Source organism: Melospiza melodia, chromosome 5 (genome assembly GCF_035770615.1).
Source record: "Melospiza melodia melodia isolate bMelMel2 chromosome 5, bMelMel2.pri, whole genome shotgun sequence".
In the NCBI taxonomy this organism is placed as follows: Eukaryota; Metazoa; Chordata; class Aves; order Passeriformes; family Passerellidae; genus Melospiza; species Melospiza melodia.
The window spans coordinates 79,796,748-79,818,093 of NC_086198.1; the positions used below are offsets into that span (position 1 = coordinate 79,796,748).

General features: G+C 37.4%; 1 protein-coding gene across 7 annotated transcripts in view; it reads left to right on the top strand.

Annotated features, from left to right (window-relative positions):
* Window positions 1–21,346, top strand: part of EVC2 (EvC ciliary complex subunit 2) — a 59,383-nt gene that overhangs the window by 6,570 nt on the left and 31,467 nt on the right. For 3 of the 7 annotated variants that reach the window (XM_063157618.1, XM_063157621.1, XM_063157619.1), the window contains exons 3-9: window positions 2,704–2,864; window positions 3,398–3,463; window positions 6,975–7,161; window positions 8,803–8,909; window positions 9,990–10,052; window positions 13,916–14,050; window positions 15,487–15,638. In XM_063157618.1, coding sequence (XP_063013688.1) covers window positions 2,704–2,864; window positions 3,398–3,463; window positions 6,975–7,161; window positions 8,803–8,909; window positions 9,990–10,052; window positions 13,916–14,050; window positions 15,487–15,638 — 871 coding nt within the window. Of the gene's footprint in view, window positions 1–2,703; window positions 2,865–3,397; window positions 3,464–6,974; window positions 7,162–8,802; window positions 8,910–9,965; window positions 10,053–13,915; window positions 14,051–15,486; window positions 15,639–21,346 lie in introns of all 7 variants that reach the window. The other 4 variants (XM_063157622.1, XM_063157623.1, XM_063157624.1 and 1 more) reach the window with 4 other exon arrangements.

Genomic DNA, 21,346 nt, shown 5'->3' on the forward strand with positions numbered 1-21,346 from the left:
GCAGCAAGTTATGTGGCAAAGCAGTTAAGTTCTTGTAGATTACTGTTGCAGTGACAGTTAAATATCTGTGGATCAGAAAAAACTTATTTTATTTAATTGACAGTCAATACTTGAAACAAGAATGCCACAGAAAAGTGCAGCTTTACTGACAGTGGATCTAGAGTATTGTAGAACAGACTATAATGTTAAAAATTAATAGGCAGGATGAGAAAAATTCTAGAGAAAAGCAGTGGCACAAGTTGCTGTATGGACATGCATCATACTGGGTGAATCTGTTTAAGCAAAACCTTCCACTGAGAATATACAAGTGGATTTGCAGAAACATCCCTGTCATCATCATCAATGTTGAGCTGCTTAACATAAAAAGTTCAACTACTTCAGCTACTGATGATGGAGCAGCTAAATAACAAGCTGGAGACTTCTGCTGGGAGTGGGGAACATTATCTTGGGATTGTAAGTGGTGGCAAAGCACGACTTGAAAACAGACTCATCTGTGTAATTAGTAATACAGAGATTCATTCCCAGTCAGGGAACATGATCAGTTAATTAAATTGGTTACTGTGGATTTGATACTCTTTAGAGGGAGAATGTCAGACTTTGCTGTCACATGTAGAGTGCAGCTGGGTGTGCTCATGGAAATGTTGTACTACACAGGACACAAGGTCAAAAGATACCCTATGAAGCAATAGCACGCTTCTTATTGGCTGACGACCCTTATCCCAAATTCAGAAGTAAATGAACTGCAAAACAATAAGCACCTTAAAGGTAGTAGCTGCTCAACAGAATTAATACATTTTTGTCACTTTGACTTACAAAGCCCTACAAAGAAGCTCATTCAGGGTTTCTGTTTATGGTAAAGGAAAGTTCCTGTAGTCAAGAAAACAAAAGGAGAATTGGTGCCCTCCTTCATAGGAATGGGGTGACAGTTGCATTAATATATGAGAGACACAGCATATATAAAATTAATCTTTTTCGGTGTGTGAATATATTTTTATAAAACTGCAAAGAGGCTTGATTCAGTAGTCAGAAACAGGTTTAAAACCACTGGAGGTGAGATACATATATATTTGGATCTGCTGGGGAGTGTCATGGCTAGATGAGCTCAAATTCATATCTAGCAGATTTGTACTACACTGAAAATTCAGCACCGGTTTCATTCTGAGTGATTTGCAGCATTGCTTAGTCTTGAAATTGAAATAAGCCATGCATGACTGTCTTGAAAAAATTCCAACCCCAAAGATATGTGGACATTTGTTATAATTCTACATGTTCCTGTTCTCACCAAGTTTGCCATGTTGTTTTTAAAGTCCCCAAATTAGTCCAAATCTGTCACATTGTTTAACAGTGGTTTAAATACTTAAGTAAAACTTAGAGAAGTGAATTAAAACTGGTCATAAAATATAGACACCAACTTTCCCTGGCCAATATATTCACAATTTTGTCAAGTATACTCCCTTCCAAACAAACATTGGGAAGACAGGAAAACTTCCCAAGTGCTTGTCCACCTGGGTTTTGTAAGCAACAGGATTGCATCTCATTCATTCTGTTAACAGAATTATTTTTAGTGATTCGTGTGCATTGATGCTTTAAGGCTCCTTTTAAGGGTCCAGTTCTGAATGCTCTGTCCATGCTTTTCTATTTGCAACTAATTGTATTTCCCTATATTGTTCTTCTTATAGAGCAGTGGCTTTTCAGAAAAACTGCTGCTACTCATATTGGTGAGATTTTAGTGTCTTCAGCTTTTCATACTTTATTAATATGTAATAGGCTTTTTCATAGAAAAGTAATTTCAAAATATTACTTGCCTTTTTAATGGGAGTTTTTGTTCATTTTAATGTATATTGCTGAAAATTAATTTAAAAATAAGTAATAAATGAGAATAATATTAAGCAAAAAATGAAAAAAATAACTTATTTGAACATAGGCAACCAGCTATCATTTTAAATTTTCATAACATATTTCTCTTAATTCAGCAGCTTTACCTTTTGGCAATTTAACATATTAAATTATTTATTTTTAGTATAAGCTTATTTTATTAATGTCATAAGTGCTTTACTCTCTTAGATCAAAGTGATATGATTTCAAAACTATGCCTGTTACTTTGTGTAATATCACTGACTAATCTTTAATAAAAATTTAAGAGTATAAGCTAGCATTTATATTGCTTATTACTAAATTTATGAGAATTTGATTTGATGGCACTTCAACTGAAATGTAACTGAGACCCATCTTCAGCTGAGAAGTATTTCAGTTCTGAATGTGTATTGGCAAGGTCAATGCTTAATTGGAAGACTGCATTTTTAAAGCAGAACACCTTTAGCACTGATGCCCCTCACACTGTGGATTATTTGAATTCTTTATGCTTTGCTGAAAGTTTGTGTTGAAAACATTAACAGTTGATTTATGGCTTAAACCTTTTAATTCATGCATTAAATACTTTACCTTTAAAGGGCAGGAAGTTTTCTGTTGGGTATATGGGAGGAAGCAGTTTTCTTCTGACTCCTGCTGGGTTTTGCAGGACAAATCCCATCTCTGTTTCCTGGCTGGCCTCAGTCTCTGTTTCTTGTCGTGATTTTGAGTGCCTTGGGAGAGGCACACGGAGCACCGGTGCCTGAGCCATCTCCCTGGCTGGCCTCTGCGCCAAGTGGCTGCCATGCAGGACCCAGCCTGAGCTCTGATGCTGGATGTTGCCTTGGTTTTCAGCAGTGCCCTTGCCTGAGGCCATTCAGGCCCGCAGAGCCCCTGCCCAGGTGCTGAGCTCGGCAGCCCCGGACGGCCCCTGGAGCCATTCGCTGTTCGCCCTGATCCCCTCCTGGAGCAAGAAGGTGCTGTTCAAACGGGAGTCTGACCTCAGCCGCCTCCCGGTCAGTAGCAGATGCTTTGCCAGTTTCAGTGTTTGTCAGGGTTGTAGCAATTCTGTAAAACTGGTTGTTGGGAATTTACTATCCAGTTAGTACATTTCTAGTTCTGTCTCAGATGATTGTGTTCATTTGACCTGACTTCAGCAGCACCAAATAGTTTTGGGATTTCCAAAGAATTCCTGTGATAGGTACAGCTGTGTGATTGCTGTGTAAATTCTGATGGACACTTAGTAATGAAAAGAAGCTGTATAGTCTGATGAACTTTGTGCATAGTGTGTTATTTTTGTGAATCATGATAGTCAAAAGATGAATATATCAATAAGATTCTAATCTAATACTTGTGGGAATAAGTAGTTTTTACACATTTGGACTAGGAAAAAGATTAAACTGTTGGGATAACAAAATTCCTAAATTGGAAGCCAATTGGTACCTCTATATGTTTTTTATTATTTATTTATTTACATAATTTAACTTGTTGCTGAAATTTGTGAATTGTGTTTTCATACACTATGTAGATTTTTCCCCTTCCCCCTTAGCCTGAAGATGTGTCCAATATGTCAGTATCTTCTGAATTTGGAATAACCCTTCAGAAATGTGGCATGGTAAGTTTTCTTACATTTCTCTTTTTGGTAGGAAGTTTGTGTCCAAATGACCTTTCAAAAGTGGGAACCTGATTGTGCCCATGCTGAGTTTTTGGCAGTATGTGCATTTTGATGTTACAATGGTCCCACTCTCTGAGAGGCATTGTTTTTGCAATGTTGATTCAAAACAGAAGTCAGTGAAATCTCAGGCTTCAGGGCATTTTGTATTGTGGTAAAATGAAGTAAAAACCTGACTGTCAATTTCTAAAACTGCAAATGAGCAAACCCCAATAATTCCAGAGTAATCAGCCAAGAGACTGGGTAGAGATAGACAAATTTTACAAGATGAGATAAACCTTCTGAGATATTCCCCTAGCCCAGCCATGGGTGCCCTACCTGGGTCAAGTGTGGACTTTGAAGGATGAAGCCCTGACCCCTCTGTAGCCCATTGTGTGTTTGGGCATCCTAACACACAGTCATAGCAAAGCTGTTGTGTCATGTCTGAGTATTCCGTGGCACTCACCTGCAGCACAGTACTTCATGGAAAAAGGTTTCATTTGACTTCTGTAAATGCTTGTAAGGAGCAAAGATAAGGAAATTTTTTTAACTTTCCATTTCATTTTTTTCCTGTTATTTTTCCTTTTCCCCCCCTTTTTTATTTTCTCTTTCTTTGCACTTGATGAAGCAGGTATGAATTTTTATTACAGTCAGTTCATCTTAGCTGTCTCCTGGAGAGAGAGAGAGAACACATCCAACTTTAGGACCAATCTGAATTCAGCCCCTGAAATGGTGCCTGAGGGTAGAGGATTCAGTAACCAGTACAGAAGAGGTGACATTATAACCTTCACCAGATCAGCTGTGTAGAGAAGACTGAATATGCCTCACATCTCATGGTGCTAATTACCTCTGATGTTGTTATTGAAATGGCAGCATATCATGATTAATGAGGCTGAGAAGTAAGCATTTCAGACATAGAAGTAGTAACAAAGAATCTTCTGCTTTTCTGTCTGTGCATCTCCAGTTTTTATGGCAAAGCCTCTCAGGAACAGGCCTTGAAATAGTCCCATCTTTTTTTTTTTTCTGCTGTTTACAACAGCCTCACACAGGCTCATTAAAAGCTGCAAAATAACTGCTGTAGGAGATTAAAGGTAATGTGTTATAGATGCTGTCTTTATCAGAAAATACTTTTGTGGTGCTATTAGTTGTAAATTACTGAAAACTATACAATTATATGTGATTGTCTTCCACCTGCAAATGCAGTTCACATTTAGTTTTCCTTGGCTTACATTGTCTTCTGCTTCAGTCCTATTTTGAGTCAACAAATGCTTTCATGCTAAGAGACGGACTGGCCATATGGTGCTCTTCAGCTGTTTAAAATAGAGAAAAGTGAATTTTGCACATTTTCCTCCCCCTGCAATGAATCGCTCCTCAGAGCATGGAGGTGTCTCATGTTTGCTTCTTGGAATCAGAATCTTTCCAACATCTTGATGTAGAAATAGCCTTATTGAAACTGAAGTGTTTAAGTTTTACCAGTGCTTCCAGCACCCACTGTCTTCCTTCTTTCCAGAAATGTGTTTCTTCAAGAGCTTCATTCCATGGTATGGTGTGAACTTTTCTGTAACAGTGCTACACAGTGACAATAATCTTTAACAGAGCTGAAATAAATCTTTAAATTTAATTGATTGTCTTCTAACACTTTTACCTGGCTTGTTTCTTAATCTCCTAAGTCTTCGTGCATTGGAAGGTTTAATCTTTTTTCTCCTTTCTTTCCTCTTTCTAGTTGTTCTAACTTACTCCTAACAAGGGTCCTCCATTCCTTTCAATTTCTGTGGCAGTTCCTTCCTCCTCTCTTTTCTCTTGTCGTGTCCATGCTCTTGCTGTGGTCTTTCATACCACTCTCCCAGGTACCTGAAGTGAACTGCCAAACCATACCTGTTGCTTGATTCTCATCTGCTGATTTCAGGGGAAAAAATCCAAATTTTTTCAACCCCTTTGCAATTGAGCTGAGGTCTGATTACCAGTCAAAAATAAGGAATGAAAAACATAGATTTAATATTAATGAGAAATGGGGTTTTGAGACTTTTTTCTTGTTTCATTTTGATTTTGCTTTTTAAAGCAGGTATCTAGACTTTGTGATTGCACATGAAATGTTGAAGGGCATCTTGGCTGCATCATGCCAGTTCAGAAACCAGGAGAGAGAAAATCTGACCAAAACATATTTTTAATACTTGTTGATTTTAACTCTCAGAAGCTGGGGTGTAACTCATGATATACAGGCATGTGATATCGGCAATGGTTTCCTCAGGAAGATAACTAATAATATATAATAATAATTTTTACACATACATTAATACATACATTTTTATACATTGCTTGCAGCTTCTAGTACAATAAATAGTTGGGAATTTCATCCCTTAATTTCTAAAACTGTCATCTGGTTCTATGCTGAATTAGTAAGAAATGCAGAGATCAGTGCACAGTGAGACCATAGCTGCATGTATTGAACCATATGGATACCATGGACTCTGGATACCATGAAGTCTTTCACAATTCATATTTTTAGAACTAATTTTTCATGAGGACTGCTTTATTATTTTATATTTGCGGGTGTCCATATACAGTGTAGATGTTTCCTTAAAAGGAAGATCTAAAAAGAGAAAAGTTCAGCCTGAATCATAATTCTGTCAGTTAAAGGACTATTAATTTAGTGTCATTATTTAAACCTCATAAATCATCATGAATATACTATAGATCACCAAAGTATTATAGATCCTATAAAGATTTAGACAATTCTAATTTAATATGAGTTACAGAGGAAGGCAGTTTGGGAGGTGGGAGGTCAGTAAGCAACTCTGAATTATTTCATTTAGAGGGTATAATTGCTCAATGAGACTTAAGGGCTTAATGGAATAAATAAATCACATGAGTGCATGTTGCTAGAGATTGGTGATTAGTGTATGACCATCACTGCTAATTGGAAGCAGAGCCATGGACTCCCAAGTTCACTGGGGGCTCCATCTGTCCTCACGTGAGAAGGGCAAGTCAAGACAGCCAGTGTCCTTCAGAGAATGGGGTTGCTGTGAAAGAAAGGAAAATAGAACACAAAACTGCATGGAGAGAATTACTTTGCAGTGAAGAAGCTTGCAAAAAAAACATCCTTGTGGTACAAAGGTAAAAATTTAAGAATTTTCCAAACTCTAGTTATAAAGTTGTGATCCAGTTTTGTGTTGTATGCAGTATCATGGGGATATTCAGAATTTGATTATGCTTCTGGTCCTGTATGAGCTGAGTTTCCACCTTCTGGCTTTTGCCACTGTCTCCAAGCAACAGCTTGACATACCAAAGATTAAAATCTCACTGAGAATGTGAGATCAAACTGAGTGTAGTTTCATTTGCAGATCACTCAGAATACCTTCAAAAAATAAGTCTGCACAAATAATGAAGTTTTATTTGTAATCAAGGCTATGAATTTTACTGTTAAGATGTCCATACAGCTATCTTGCACCATTAATACTAATATTTCTGATTTCAGGTGGATGTTGAACATGACCCTCAAACTGCATACATTACACTTTTGATTAATAACACCAACACATTGCTCTCAACAAACATCACAGATCTTATCATCATGGACAACGTCACTGGTCTACATGTTCAAAAAAACAGTGGGAATAAGACCACAAATGGCATACAGATTTACAGGAAAAGTTTCTTGCAAGGTAACAAAATCTGCAGTAAAATACCTCTCATAAAATATGTCAGAGTGCATCTGTTAAAATCACAGTATTTCTTTATGTATTTATTTATTTAATGAATTAATTACAGTGGTGTAAATTGTTTGATTATGAGTTAATACAGGTGAAAAAGTCTGGGAAAGGTTTTAGACTGCAGTTTCCAATTCTGTCAGCTCACTGTTAGCTATTTTGACTCCCACCTTTGAACTGCTTCCAGTCTTCCAGGCACAGAACTGAGCCTCCTTTACTTTGTAAAACTTGCCATCAAAAATGAAAGAGAGTCTTTCACAATTGTATGTGTTAATTTTGGGTATTTTTAAAAATTTCTGCAAAAGGCATTTTAATCATATTTTTGAGGCATTTTTAGACAAGTGTAGCAGCTCAGCTTGCTCACGTATTGAGGTGCATTGGAATTGTAAAAGGCCATACAAACTGGGAAGATGATTCACCAGAAATAAGGCAGCTCTTCTCAGTATGGGTTCTCTCCAAACTGAACAAATTATGAAGTCAAAGCAAGTAATAGAGAAATAAACCTCTTCCAGTTGTGAAGTCAGATTGTTCCTTTTCTAATTGGTAGCAGTTCAATCAGTGCACATGCATTAAATTTTCTCTTTCTTGATTTCTTCATCTCCATTTTCCTAATCACAAGCATGTTGAAAATTAGCAGCTTTCTTTAGGGAGTCACAGCACTTCTCCAGTTGCTTCAGAAGTGTTCACTGATTTCTCTTTATGATGGAAGTATCTCTGGTTATGATAGTTTTATGATGAAAGATTTCCACGTAGAAAAGGAAAATAAATAGACCTGAGGCTGCTGTCTGGTTGCAATTGGATAGCCAAACTCCATTCCTGTTAACAGCAGTTTGAGCAGAGGTTGTAGGACTGGTCTTTTTGGAAATGGGAAGAAATTGATGGCTTTCCACAGAGATTTCCTGGAAACTATATATTATCCCTGAAAAAGAATAGAAAAATGGCTTTCATATCTGATAAGCCAAGTTGGAACTGCTAAATAATTTATTTATAATTACTGAATCTGGAGTTGAAACTAGATTTTCCAGACAAGTCAGTGTGAAAAATACTGAAGTGGAAAAAACCCCAGCAGACTAGATTTCTGCATAGTTTGAAGTTTCGTCATGACTATATTAATGCTGAAGTCAGTCCATACCTTGCCTGTGTACCTTGTCATGCCCAATTCTGGCCATAATAATTTTTCCATACTTCAGTGCATTGTGAATGAAAATTCAGCTGATTTCTGTCATATTTCTCTTTGGTTTCAATAAGGAGAAAATCAACAAGTTAGTAGTTAAATTTAGGCGGTCCATTTTGTAATAAAAATATTTTAAAATAATCTCATGTGACTTTTGGTATCAAAAATTAATGGTTTTGGGTAGGTCAGGGCATCATTTAATGCAGTTTCCAGATCCTGGGCTGAATTTGCTTGAATTCTTAAGAGGCAGCAGATATGAAGGATGTTGGTGAGCTCAGGTGGCCGTGAACTGTCTACTCTGGATGTGTGGCATCTGCTGTGACAGAAAGGAGAAGCTCCAGTGCTGTTCCAAGCCTTCCCTAGGGATCTTTGAGAAATCTTAATGGAAGAAACCAAATCTCTCCATATCCCTGTTTTAATAGGTGGAGAACACTTTGCAATCAACTACTCTGCACTTCTTGATTCAGAAGAAATGTGGCACGGCAGGGTCCTGACACTGCCTGCGAAGCTAACTTTCAGTTCATCACAGGTATTTTATTCACAATTTTATTCTGCTCCTCACAAGTTTTGTAAAAAAACTAGTCTCCAAGGTGGTTCTAGACTCCCTAAACAATGAAGCCATCATGTAATGAAATAAAACTCTTGGGCTCTCTGATTGTTTACCATGAATTTATAAATGCATTAATTATTCTTCATAGCGTAAGAAGTCCTAGATCTCCCTAAGTAAAGTATTTTTGTATGTTGTCTTGTAGCCTTTCTTTATACTTTTCATATTTCTGTGCAGATTATTCATTTGCCCTGGAAATAAATGTCCCACAGACTTACATGTATATTGCTGAAATCTCAGAGAGATTGAAAGTTTTGCCATATTTTTATAATAACTAAAAAAAAAGTTGCAGCCATGGAAAAATCTCATTGCTCTAAGACACCTTTTAAAGAGTTTTCTGTGTCTGAAAGATTTTTCAGAGAAGCTGACAAATCTCCATCCTTGCTGACTTTGGAGAACTCTGTTGCATCAGGCTCTGAAACAACTGGTTCTAATGCTGGAATTAGCCTGGCTTTGAGTAGGAGACAGGACAAGTGGTTTCTGCCAAAGTAAAAATTTTCAGTTCTTAAATATGACTTGATGGTTTTTCTGTAGTTTTCATAATTACATGTAATTATAAACTGCAGATATATTTTCATTTCAATTGCCTTTCTCCTTGGTTTTGGAGGAAAAGGTGTTCTGCGTGAATGGGAGTGGTGCTAGAGCGGTAGAGAGGAAAACTTTAAAAAACAGGGCATGGCATGGTAAAAGTAGAGATTTATGGAGACTGTGGCTCCTGTTCTGTACATTCTCAGCCAACCCAGATGTTATAGGCAAAGAAAAATGTAATACTTTGTGCATTGGGATATGGGGGAGTGAATCCCACAGAGCAGCTGCTTCCATGTCTTTTAGTGTTACCCCTAAGTACACTGCGTTTTCCTATCAGATTTATTTCAGCTTTAAGCTTAATGAGAAGTATAGCTAACCTTCTAAGGAGAAGCTTTTCTAGAGACTCTAGGCTGTTTGCCAGTGGATTCTGCTTTTTTTTTTTTAATACAGGTAATTTTTTTGTATCTCTCTCAGAATAAAACACATCTTGTATCATTGACAGCATCACTTACCATAACAGAAGAAGAAAAGACCAAGGTAAATTCTATGATTTGATATTAGATTGACTCTCCTGCTTATACTTCTGCACAATCTAAAGTAAATCCTAGGAGCTAAGGATGTGCATGTGTACTTGTGTCTCATCACTCAGCTATTGGCTAGTAATCACGCACAGGTTCTGCCTTCTCAGATTTTGAGAAGAAAACAGGACTAAACATAAGGGGTCTTTTTTTTTTTGTCTTAAACCAGCAATATTTAGTACAGAAAATCTAAAAATCCCATTATGCTCCTTGCCATGTTCTTTCATTTGAAGAATTGTCCAGGCATCGGAAACTGTGATGGGGATTATGCTCACCTGCTGCTGTGCCTAACCACCATGAGAAAACTTTTTTTTTCCAAAAGATTAAAAGTGTCCTCCACTTGTTGAGGAAAGGTTTCTGTATGATGCTGATACTCAAGCCTGACAAATAAAACTATGGAAAGAGTGGCATAGTTTATGCTTCCTTTCATTTTTTAACTAGTCATTCTTCCAATATGACTTTCTGTTCTTGGCTTTTGAAGTATTTCTGAAACATAGGTTTTAACAGGCCAAATAAACCTTCAAAATTACATTGATTGCAGCACTATTATTCTTTGAGATAGTTTTTTTATTAAAAAACTCTCTACTTCATCCATCAGTTTTATTGCTAGAGTAATCCCTTCCCCGAACTTGTTTCTCTCCCCCAACTTCTCATTAATTTGACAGGCTGCTGTTGCAAGGGGTTGTTTTTAAAGAAGCTGTGGCTTGGTTGGCAAGAGTATTGGGATTATTTGTGTTCAGGCAGAAGCAAACAGTTTGTTTCACCACAGAATATTTTGCTGTAGCTGTGCATGTGGATAGGGCTTGCCTGAATAGGTTCTGAAGACTAGAGCACTCATTCCTTCCATGGACTTGTCCCATGAGTTTCTCTCTGCCTTTAGAATAAGCAATCTTTTGGGAGATTGGGCACAGGGGCCTCTTGTTCCAGTATTCTCTTCTGCTGGGATCTCTGCCTTCTCAGCTTTTATTATTGTAATAGATAACATGTCCAGACCTGGCCTTCTTGTAACTGAAGATCAAGTGCCCATTCTGTTAAAATGAAAGCCATGATTAAACATGGTAGGAACTAAAACTATACATAAGCTAGTAAGCTAGAGAACTCATAGTCCCTGGGTAAAGATTTAGTAATATTTCAAAGGATTGGACATTTGTATAGCTAAGAATTACGAATGGACTTGCCATAAATCTATTTTTTGGAAACTCTTAGAGGTGTAAACCATGAGGCAGCTGACTGGGTTAGAAAAATAACCTCATGAATTTGTAAAATTCATGTAAAATTTGCTATGAATTGATTTGCAGCAGTTGCTAATGTCTTAAGCCAAGACTGTAAGCTACATTGGTCTCAACTGACCATGAAAATTTCTGCAAACTGTTATTATAATAAAGTCTTTTTACTGTGCTTATTATTTTTTCCAATTTGAACTTGATAGTTGGACCTCAAAAAGTTTTTGTGAACTGTTCTGTAGGTAGGTAAAATTAGCTCAGCTGCATTTGAACTTAGTAAATCAACAGGCTTTGTAACTAAAACGTGTGGTAAAAATGTGTGGAAAATACCATAAATTTTTAAAAAATAAAGCTTAGGAATTATTTAAAACATGATGTTTCACATGCATAGTATTTGACTTTGGGCTGTGGCCAAACATGAGGTGTTTTGGAATGAAACCAGTTTGTGCAAGAAAATTAGGATTAGCTGGAGAAGGTGTGATATATTTTATTTCATTCATATTGTCAGCTGTCATAAATGCTCTCCATCTCAGATTTATTTATTAAAAGTAATTATTTAAGCCTGTTCATGGATATGTTAAAGCCAAGGCACATATGTGACTAAGTGGGCAGTATTTGGGAATGACAAGTGAAGAATTAATTACATGGTCATGACAGTGTCATGCTACATTGGTCCCATCAGCTTTCACATGATTTGTTTGAACACTTAGATACTATGCTGTTCTTTAAAGTTTTACAAACCCTTTCTCTTCTGTGCCACTGGAAGAAAGTGCTTGCTTGCCTGGAACAAGGTAATTTTGTGGGTTATGAAAAAAATATGAGTATTGCTCATCTGAGTGTCCGTGCCACAGCGCTTCAGGGCCTGTCAGTACTTTGTGCCTCTGCCCTTGGCTGGGGGACTTTGATGCTGAATGGGACACTGGTGAAAAGGGAAGCTCTCCCATCTAGGCCTGTTGCATGGGAGAGATGATGATAATTCCTTTACACTGATTTTCATGAGGCTTGCTTCCCTCAGCACCATGCAAAGCAGTGGGAGCATATCAGTTCTTGGGCCTGTAATGCCTCTTCCCACTGCTGGGATGGCTTTAGAGGCTGGCTTCAGGAATGGCTTTTCAGGCCTGCTGATGTGTCTGTGGTTTGAAGGTCATTCTGCAGGGCCAACACTGGGCTTGACTTGAGCCAGGGCTCTGGCACCTCCCCTGCACCATCTGCTGTGGTGCTTTCAGATGGCATTAAAGCACCTGCTGTGTTCTGCTTGGACTGACAGCCCCCCAATGACATGGACTGTCCTTCCAGAGCCCATTTTCTTCAAATATGCACAGACCAAACTGCCTTCCCTCATGCAAACTGACTGTCCCACCATGGGTCTCACCTCTTAGGAAGCACAGTCATTCCATAGCCAGTGCTTTTTCTTCACCAAAAGAAAAGCAGCTTCTTTCCAGCTTCACAAATCCATAGCCTCACCAGATCCTTGCTTTCTCCAGAAGCCTCAAGAGATCCTTAAATTTCACAGAGTGCATGGAAATTAGACAAATGCAAGTGGGTTCCGACAAAATGATGGAGTTTCAAAGCAGCTTTTTTTCCCTAAGTATTATCTGTGGCATCTCCTGTTCCCTGAAAGTGGAGGGATCTCAATCAGAGTCCTGATGTGACAGAGGTGTCAAATTACAATAAATTATTTTCAAATTGTGGGCCATGTTTGAATATCATTTCCTATGCAGAATTACCATTGACTCTGTGGAATGCTGTCAGGTTTCTGTTCCAAGAAAAAAACAAACCCAGCTTACAAGCAGCATGTTAATTATTTACAGTTCCTAGCCCCAGCAGAATGATCAGTGGTGAAACATTATACCAATAGTTGTGCTATGTTTTTCATTGGAAGATCTCATAGAACTAAACAAACACTGAATTAACTTTTGCTACGTAGAGCATGAAGTAAAAATTAATTTTTAATGCAATTCAGTTTAAAGATTAAGTTAAGAGCTGAAGTGAAAGGTCTAAAAAGTTGTTTGTGGCTTATGGTTCTGCCAGCCTTTTCTGACTCAGGCTAATGCAGAAGCTGCAAGGTTGCACACAGATTGGGTGGGTGCCAGTTGCATGTTCATTCTGAACTCATATTGGTACTTTCTCCCTATGGTTTTTCTCAGTTTCATTGAATCAAGAAATGGCCATTAATTAAAGTAGCCAACATCTGACTGACTTTCCAGAGCCTGTGAGCAACATCAAATGCCAGAAATTTCAATGAGACTTCTTAGGAAAGTGGCAACTTTGGAAAATAAGCTATTAAGTACAGGGCACCCAAAAGTCAAAGCAAAAAAATTTAGTCTGTGGGGTTCTCTTGCTTGAAATTCACAGGAATTTGGACAAGGTGAACATAGCAAACTGTGCTGACTTGGAAACCTATTGAAAATACACACTTGTTTGAAAATATTCATCAAAATGTAGTAAGAGCATAGAGCTGAGAAATCCTGAAGTTGTGTGAAGCCATTTAAAAATCATTTACAGTTTGCTTACAGTTACAGTGTTTGAATTACAGTTATGATCTGACCTTTTTACATATTAAAGATAGCATTTTAATGAAATGATCTTTTAATTTCAGATTTTATACAGCCATGCCATCAGTGCTTCAGCATTCTTCATTGCTTTTTTCGTTTCCCTTGTGTTGACATGTGCTGTCTTTTTCATCATTTACCAAACCCAAATATTAAAATGGAGTTTCTGTTGTAAAAACCAGGTGAGTTGTACTGTCTGTCAGGGTAGGTTATTTAATTTTTTTTACTGATCATATGTGATGATTTAACTTGCTAAGATTGTCTGAAGAGTTTTTGAAGATGAATAAGAAGCCACCAAGTGATGAATTTGGCTCACAGATAATGTAATCTCTACATCCTCTAAACTTTAGTGCAGTCAGGTTTAGAGGTGAGTGTAAGAATGATACCCTGATCAAAAAAAACCTGCTGTCAGTACCTGGATATTGGCTCTAGATCAGAGGGGGATTACCCTTTGCCTTTTCATGTCTTTCCATATTTCTCTCTTCCTCCCCTCCATCCCTCAGAATAAGAAGCAGGATGTCTCTGGGTTATAAGAAGTTGTCAAGGGAGTAGACAACTTAATTTGAACACAGCAACTTCGGTGCAATTTTTTTCTGATTATCAGGAATAGGGATTTGAGTTTTGGTCTTAGTTTCTTCAATGTGCAATAATATATATCTTCAGTGATTAAGCAAAGCAGATGGGATTGAGAATGAAGTATTTTCATTGCTCTGTTCCATTTTTAAGTATTTCAGTATATATTGCACCAGAGAAAGAAAATACAGAATGCGATAGATATTAATCAAGTTAGTGCAATTCCAGCCATTCTTACTGTTATTTTTGTGTTTATGTAAAGTATAACAACTTCATTAGGAGGGAGCTAGAGACCTTTGTGAGACTATTGCAGTGATTGGAGCAGTCTTAAGAGAGTGTGCTGAGAGCTTTGAACCCCTCATTTGCCAAAAGGGTGGTGATCTCTCATCCCTCTGGACTGACCAGAGTAGCTCACAAATCACTTACAGCCTTTCTGCTGTTGAAAATCACACCATCAGTAACTTTTATTTATTTTAGGTCTGAAAAATAAATCTCTTTAAATTAAAAGGATACAAAAGAAATAGTGATAATGAATTAGTAAAAAAGGTCCAGCTTGGTCTAGCAGCAGATATTTATAGTGGGGTTTTGACACAATAGTGTTAGCCCTCAATCTGAAGTCTCTGTGAACTAAATCGCTTCCATCATGGATAGGATTCATTTTTCATGTTTTTCACCTAATAATACTGTAATGTTGCCATATGTAATTTGTATAGTGTGGCAATTTTTTAAATTACCTAGAAAGTTTGAAGTGGAAGACAACTTCCTAGATGACTTTCACAAGTGTTCTGTGTTCTCCATTTCTTAATCTGTATTCCAGATCAGATATATACTAAAAAAGATCAGTCTGAGATAAAAGTAGTATATTTGATTTCAGATACATATCTGATTGCACCTCTTTCTACTCTTTGCAGCTTTACAGTTTGATGATAAATAGAAACCTTCTCACCCAGAGGTAAACTGCAATAAAATTAGATCAGACACTCATTATACATTCTTTTATAATCTAAAGTTTGCTACTTTTTCTCCATTTTTTTCTTTTTTGTAGGAGACACAGCCTGATCTAAGCCAAAATCACAAACTGGAGCATTCTCAATTTAATTCAGGTGATCTCTTTAGTGAAGATATAATTATGAATGACCAAATCATTGATATTCTGTCCTTTGAAGAACCTGGGAACATGCATCAGGCTTTAGAAGAGTAAGAATTCACTGCCATTACATCACATTTATTATTTTATCATCAGCCAAACCTTTGAATATGTTTTTAGTATCTCCTCTTTATTGTTTTTTTTTATGGTGTTTGTTTACACATATTACTGAACACCCTGCTTTGTCTCTCTGTGGTTCACTATGTGAAAGGAAACTTCTTGGTGTGCAAGAAAATACTGAAACACAGTATTCTACTATTGCTTAACACATTCTGCTTTCAAAAGGGTGGCTTTTGTCCTAGAAAAGAGAGCCCCTGCTGAGTGCCAGCATTATTGTTCAGCAGTGTATTTTGAAAACAGCTGGATCAGAGTCTAAGGTGTGACAGTTTGTAGTGCTGCCAGAAAGATACCATGTACCTGTGATTGCTGGGATCACTTGCTAGAGCAAAGAAACACTCCTGCTACTGTTGAAAGGCTTTTTGACAGAAACATGCCACTGCTAAAGGTCATCTGTTCTTCAGCTGAGTTTTATAAAAAGGTCTTATGAGAGGATGAGCAAATGTTGTTTATGCAGTCTTATCATTACCTCCTGGTAAGTGAGGCTAAAGGCAGTAATATACAACTATAAAGTCTGTAGAAGCCAAAAAGTTACAGAACCATGGATGGAATTTTCTTTCTTGAAGGGTAACTAACAGCATTATTATTTTCTGCCTTTCCCTGATAATTGGGAACTTATCTCTATAAATTGCACATAGGTGCTTGCTTTTATAACTGTATAGCAACTCAGGCTTTGAGAAGGCTTTTCCTGAAAATAATTTTGTGACTGTTAAGAAGAACAGGATCAAAGATTTTTTTAAGCTCATTTCAGCATTAATTTATTTCAGGGATAGTTAGTATCTAACTAGGTTGAAAAAATTTGCTGGACTATTTTCAGATACATTATGGATTAAAAAGGTAAATATTCTTGCAGACCTTTCTAAAGTTTTATTTTTATAACAGGTTTATTTCTAAACCTATAAAACAGGATTTGTCATCTTGTTTGAATATATGTCTGGGGCTGAAGCTTTTTACTGTTTTTATAAAGTTAGTGCATATGTCTCTTGCTTCCTTTTTTATCCTCAGTTTCTATTTTGTTTACCTCTAAAGAGGTAGAGCATTGCAGTGAATAAAGTAGATGCCCATTAGTCAACACTCACTAACCTGCTTTACCTTCTAAGCTATCTTTTCCTTTTCCAGGAAAGATAGACCACAAAGGTGTCCACAGTCAGAGTGATTCCTGCTATGAAAGATGATGGAAAGGGTGTTAGGTATTTTCAGCCAACCAACATCATCTTGCTTGTATGCTAGCTTGGTAATCCCTTCTGTGTGTTTTGGTGCAGGTATGTTTCATTTTTGTCTATGTGACACACATACAAGCTTGCCAGCATAATTGATAACATCCTTTTCATTGTGCTCTCATGGTTGGAATTATTCTAGTCTTTCAGATACAAATGAGAAAAATACTCTGAAAAGTAAGAGCCACATGTTGTTTTATTCTTTGCAACATAAAGGTGTTCTGTCTTCTAAGAAGTGACAGTGCCAAATTGTTTAAGAGATACATCAGGAACATGTGTTCAGTATTTATGAACAGGGACAGCTTTGGAGTGTAGACAGTTTGCAGTGTCAGGAGGATTGGCTAGAGAACAAAACATACTTTTAATGTTTCGTAAGGAATCTTCTTGGTTACTCATTTTGTGAATTTTGTCTTAATAAGTCATTATCCTTGATGTACATTATGCAGCAAAATAGCTTGGCTTTTATTCTCAGTAGGTTCCTTGCTGTGTGTGTTACTGAATATTGGTTTCTGGGCAGTGAGTACTAATGAGGGGAAGCTATATGACTTGGATATTTGACTGGTATACTAGAAGATCATGCTCAAAAATTTTGTGAGTCTCTTTTTCTGTATGACTTCAGGAGAATGTGAAGAAAGCTGAGCAATTTGGGTTTGTGTCCAGTGTGATGGAGCTTGACCATTCTCATAGTCTCAAAAGATACAAATGTGTTAAAGAGAACTTAATTTCTTTAAATGGCTTTTCACTACTACACCTTTTCTTTTTAATCTTCATTTTGTAAGCTGTGCTTCCTTGAGCTTGTTAAAGCTTTAGCTGAATATGTACCTGCTTGCTGGTACACACTACATACTGCCAATTGTTTTAGTAAATTAGTAAGTAACAGGTGTATATTGCAGCTGATTTTTTCCTGTGGTAGAGGACACTGAGCCCAATGTACTAGAGAATAGGATCAAACTGTCTCCAAAAAGCCTTGATAGAAAAATAAAAACAATTTACCATGATCTTAGAAGTTCACTTTTTCTTTTAAAATCTAATTTTCTTGCTGTACACACCAGTTTGATTTGCTATGGAACATATGTTCTATTTTTTTTTAAACCTTGAATTTAAATAGAAAGTAAGAATTAAGAATATTAAGGGATTGGAAGTGACCTTAGAGATCCTCTAGTCCCAGCCCCCCACCATAAGCAAGGACACCTCCCACCAGACCAGGCTGCTCAAGGGCTTATCCAGCCTGGCTTGGAACACTGCCAGGGATGGGGAATAAATGATCATGTTGTCATAGCATCTAGACTTGACTATTCCTACACTGAAAATGGTGAGAAATAGTTGCATGGTTAGTACAAAAAAATTATGAGGAGCTAAATTTCTGGTTTTCATAACTTGGAAAGAATATAATTAAAAGTTTTAGAATTTTTGAAGGGAGAGCATATTCAGTATTCTCTTTTTGTGAAATGTGTACAATGCAGGAATAGAACTAAATGGTAATCACATTGATATAAGATGCAGTGAATGCTCACGGTATGAACTCCAAACCCTGCATTTGTGGTTCTGTGTTATGAATGCTGCTAGAAACTTCACAAGTGTGTAAACCATACTTTTTTTTTTTATCAGAGATCAACTGCTTAATATATTATGGGAGCCTGTAAGACTAGGGAGCTGAAGAAAACAACTAATTTAAAATTGATGAATGCATATCTTTCTTCATCTTAAAAATGCCACTTTTCTTTGATGTTGGCTAACTATGAAGTGTTTAGAATTATGTGGGTCATTTCTGCTGTCTACCTGGAACAATTTATCTCATCCAGAAGAGAGTCTTAGAGTTATGCTATTCCTAATGCTTTATTCCATATTATTTTTAATAAAGATTGATATGTCCTACCATTTCTGTCATCTGAATACTCACCCTGTGTGGATAGATCAGAAGAATCTGAGGAAATCATAGCAGAGCTGGAAGCTCCTCAGGCATTCATGCATAATGCATATAGCAATAATATTTATTTATTATTTTGTGAGTATCCAGGCTGAAGTTGGTGTTTGTGAAATCAGTGGTGAAATGTGTGAATGACTTCAGCAGAAGCAGAATTGGAATCTTTCATACACTCTTTTTGCATAGTATCTTTTCTGAGCAAAATAGTGAAATAACCATTTTCTGAACTGTGTTGCAGCAGCACTATTATAGGTAGATGTATTTTTTAAATTGATTTTCTGAAGATAGCCAATTTGTCATATTTCTTATTTTCTGCAAGCAATGCAGAGGTTCTCAGTCTCTTAAATGCTGTATTTTAAAAATGTTTTCTAAACAGATAATTGTAAGAATTGAAATACTCTCTTTATATTGCTATGGAGAATTAAAGGAATTTGGTAGGTGAAACTGGTGCCAGAGCTAATGCTCAGACTTTCTATCAGGTTTTCATGAACCTTTGTTTTCTGAAGAGCTTCTGGTCTCTCAGCTCAATTTTTTATCTTTTTCTGTTTTTTATTTAGTTATTATTTCTTGGCTGTATATCAGGAACCCTGTTTTTGGTTTTGTCAGCATTCTGACCTCTGGAAAGCTAAACTTAACCTGTGACTCACCCATGTGAAATGATCCTTAGATAGTGCTCATGTACCTTTCTTAGCAATTTCATTTACTGCTCTGATGTTTGTGTTCTCTGTTAGGCTGCTGCAGGAGCTGTGCTGAGTTCACACTTGGCTAAGTGCTGCAGGACTGATGGATGAACTTCCCCAGTTCAGAGCTGGCAGCAGGCCAGTTCAGCTTCTGGTGTATGACAGAATATTCTTCAGACCTGTGCTAACACAGCCTGGCAGCAGGCAGGGACCAGGGAAGTGCAGCACATCCCACTCTGGCTCAGGAGTGCCAGAAGAATTTGGGTTTGGGCAGTCAGTAGCTGTGGTTGGGTGTTCAGACCTCATGCCATTGCCTCTGCTTCTACTTTAGTGCAGTTTGACTCTCCTGCAGAGGTTTGTGCCCTGTTGTGCTGCAGCTCTGTAAATCCCAGCCCTAAAATGTTTACAGCCTCTGTTGAGCCTGGAGTCAGCAGAAGAACATGGAATGCAAAGGAAGGAAAAAGAAGGGAGGTGTTGAAGGGAGGAAGGTATGGGGCTGCACAGAGGGGTCACATTGACATTCTTTAAAAAGCCACCAAGAAAACACAACAACAGACTAAACAGACAAAAAACCAAAAGACAGCCCAGTTTACTGATACTGTATTACTAATCCCTCAATAAATGGACAATTTGTGAAACAGCACATCAACAGCTTTTGAAGACCACTAATGCCCATTACGCTCAAATTGGCTTTCTTTATTTACTGTGACTAAAGCCAGCACTGCAGGAACTGGTTTCTTTGTGATTCTTCTTGTCTGACTCTTTCTCCATCTTCACTCCTCTGAAGTGTGACAAGGCAACATAGCCCATAATGTCTGGATATTGTCCTCCCATTTCTTTCCTCATTGCAGCTGTCCCATCATCACCCACTGTGCCCACGAGTACAGGACATGTGCTGCTCTGGCTGTAACAGTGGATGTCACAGTGCTGGGGTGCTTGTCTGTCTGTCTGTCTGTCCTTCCCTCTTTCCTTTCTCCTCTCCATCCCGAGTTGGTGCAGCTGCTGTGCCTTAGGGCTCTGAGTCACTGCTGAAGTGGAAACAGTGGAGACAAAGTGTCCACAAATGTCGCTAAATTACTTTATTACATGCTTTTCAGGAGCCTTGTGTATTTGAAGCAGTACTTTTACAGAAACAGCTACAGCAGAGCTCCACTCTGCTCTGGATACTTTTGTAATACGTGTGCTACTAATTAGCTTCCATTGGCAGAGGAGAGATGAGCATTCTGAGAATGACGGGCTTTTCTGTTTTCATGAGAAAATGTCATCGAAGGGAAATTTGTTTAATGCTTCTCTTCCTTTTAGACTTCAGAAAGTTGCATTACAGTAGTTTCTTAACTTTATAAATTCAGAATTAGTTTTTAAAATGTGTTTGAAAGCCATTAGTTATTTTTAGGGCTGTTAAATTCAGCAGCTGTAAGTTCTCCTATTCAAAAATTCTCTCTGTGATTTGAATAATAAGTAATTTGAATAATAAGACTTAAAGCCACAAATACATGGTCGTTAATGAGAGGTTTCAATTTTTTGTAGTGTGTTGTGTTTTGGTCTGTCTTTTTTTGAATTAACTATATTTGGTTTCCTGACCTCAGCTGCTTTCCTGTATTCTTTCATTAGGTCTGTGGAGGACATCACTTGCTCAGGAACTCTCTCTGCTTCTCTGTGTTTGGCGTCTGGGATTCTCCCCTTCCAGATCCCTCTAATAGATTTTTAAAACCTCTTTCTCTTCAAGTGAGTGAAAAAGCTTTGCACTTGCTGTTTGAAGTTTCATTTTCTATGTGTCAGTTCAACTTTCCCTCCCCTGCCCTTTTGTGTTACCTGCTTTC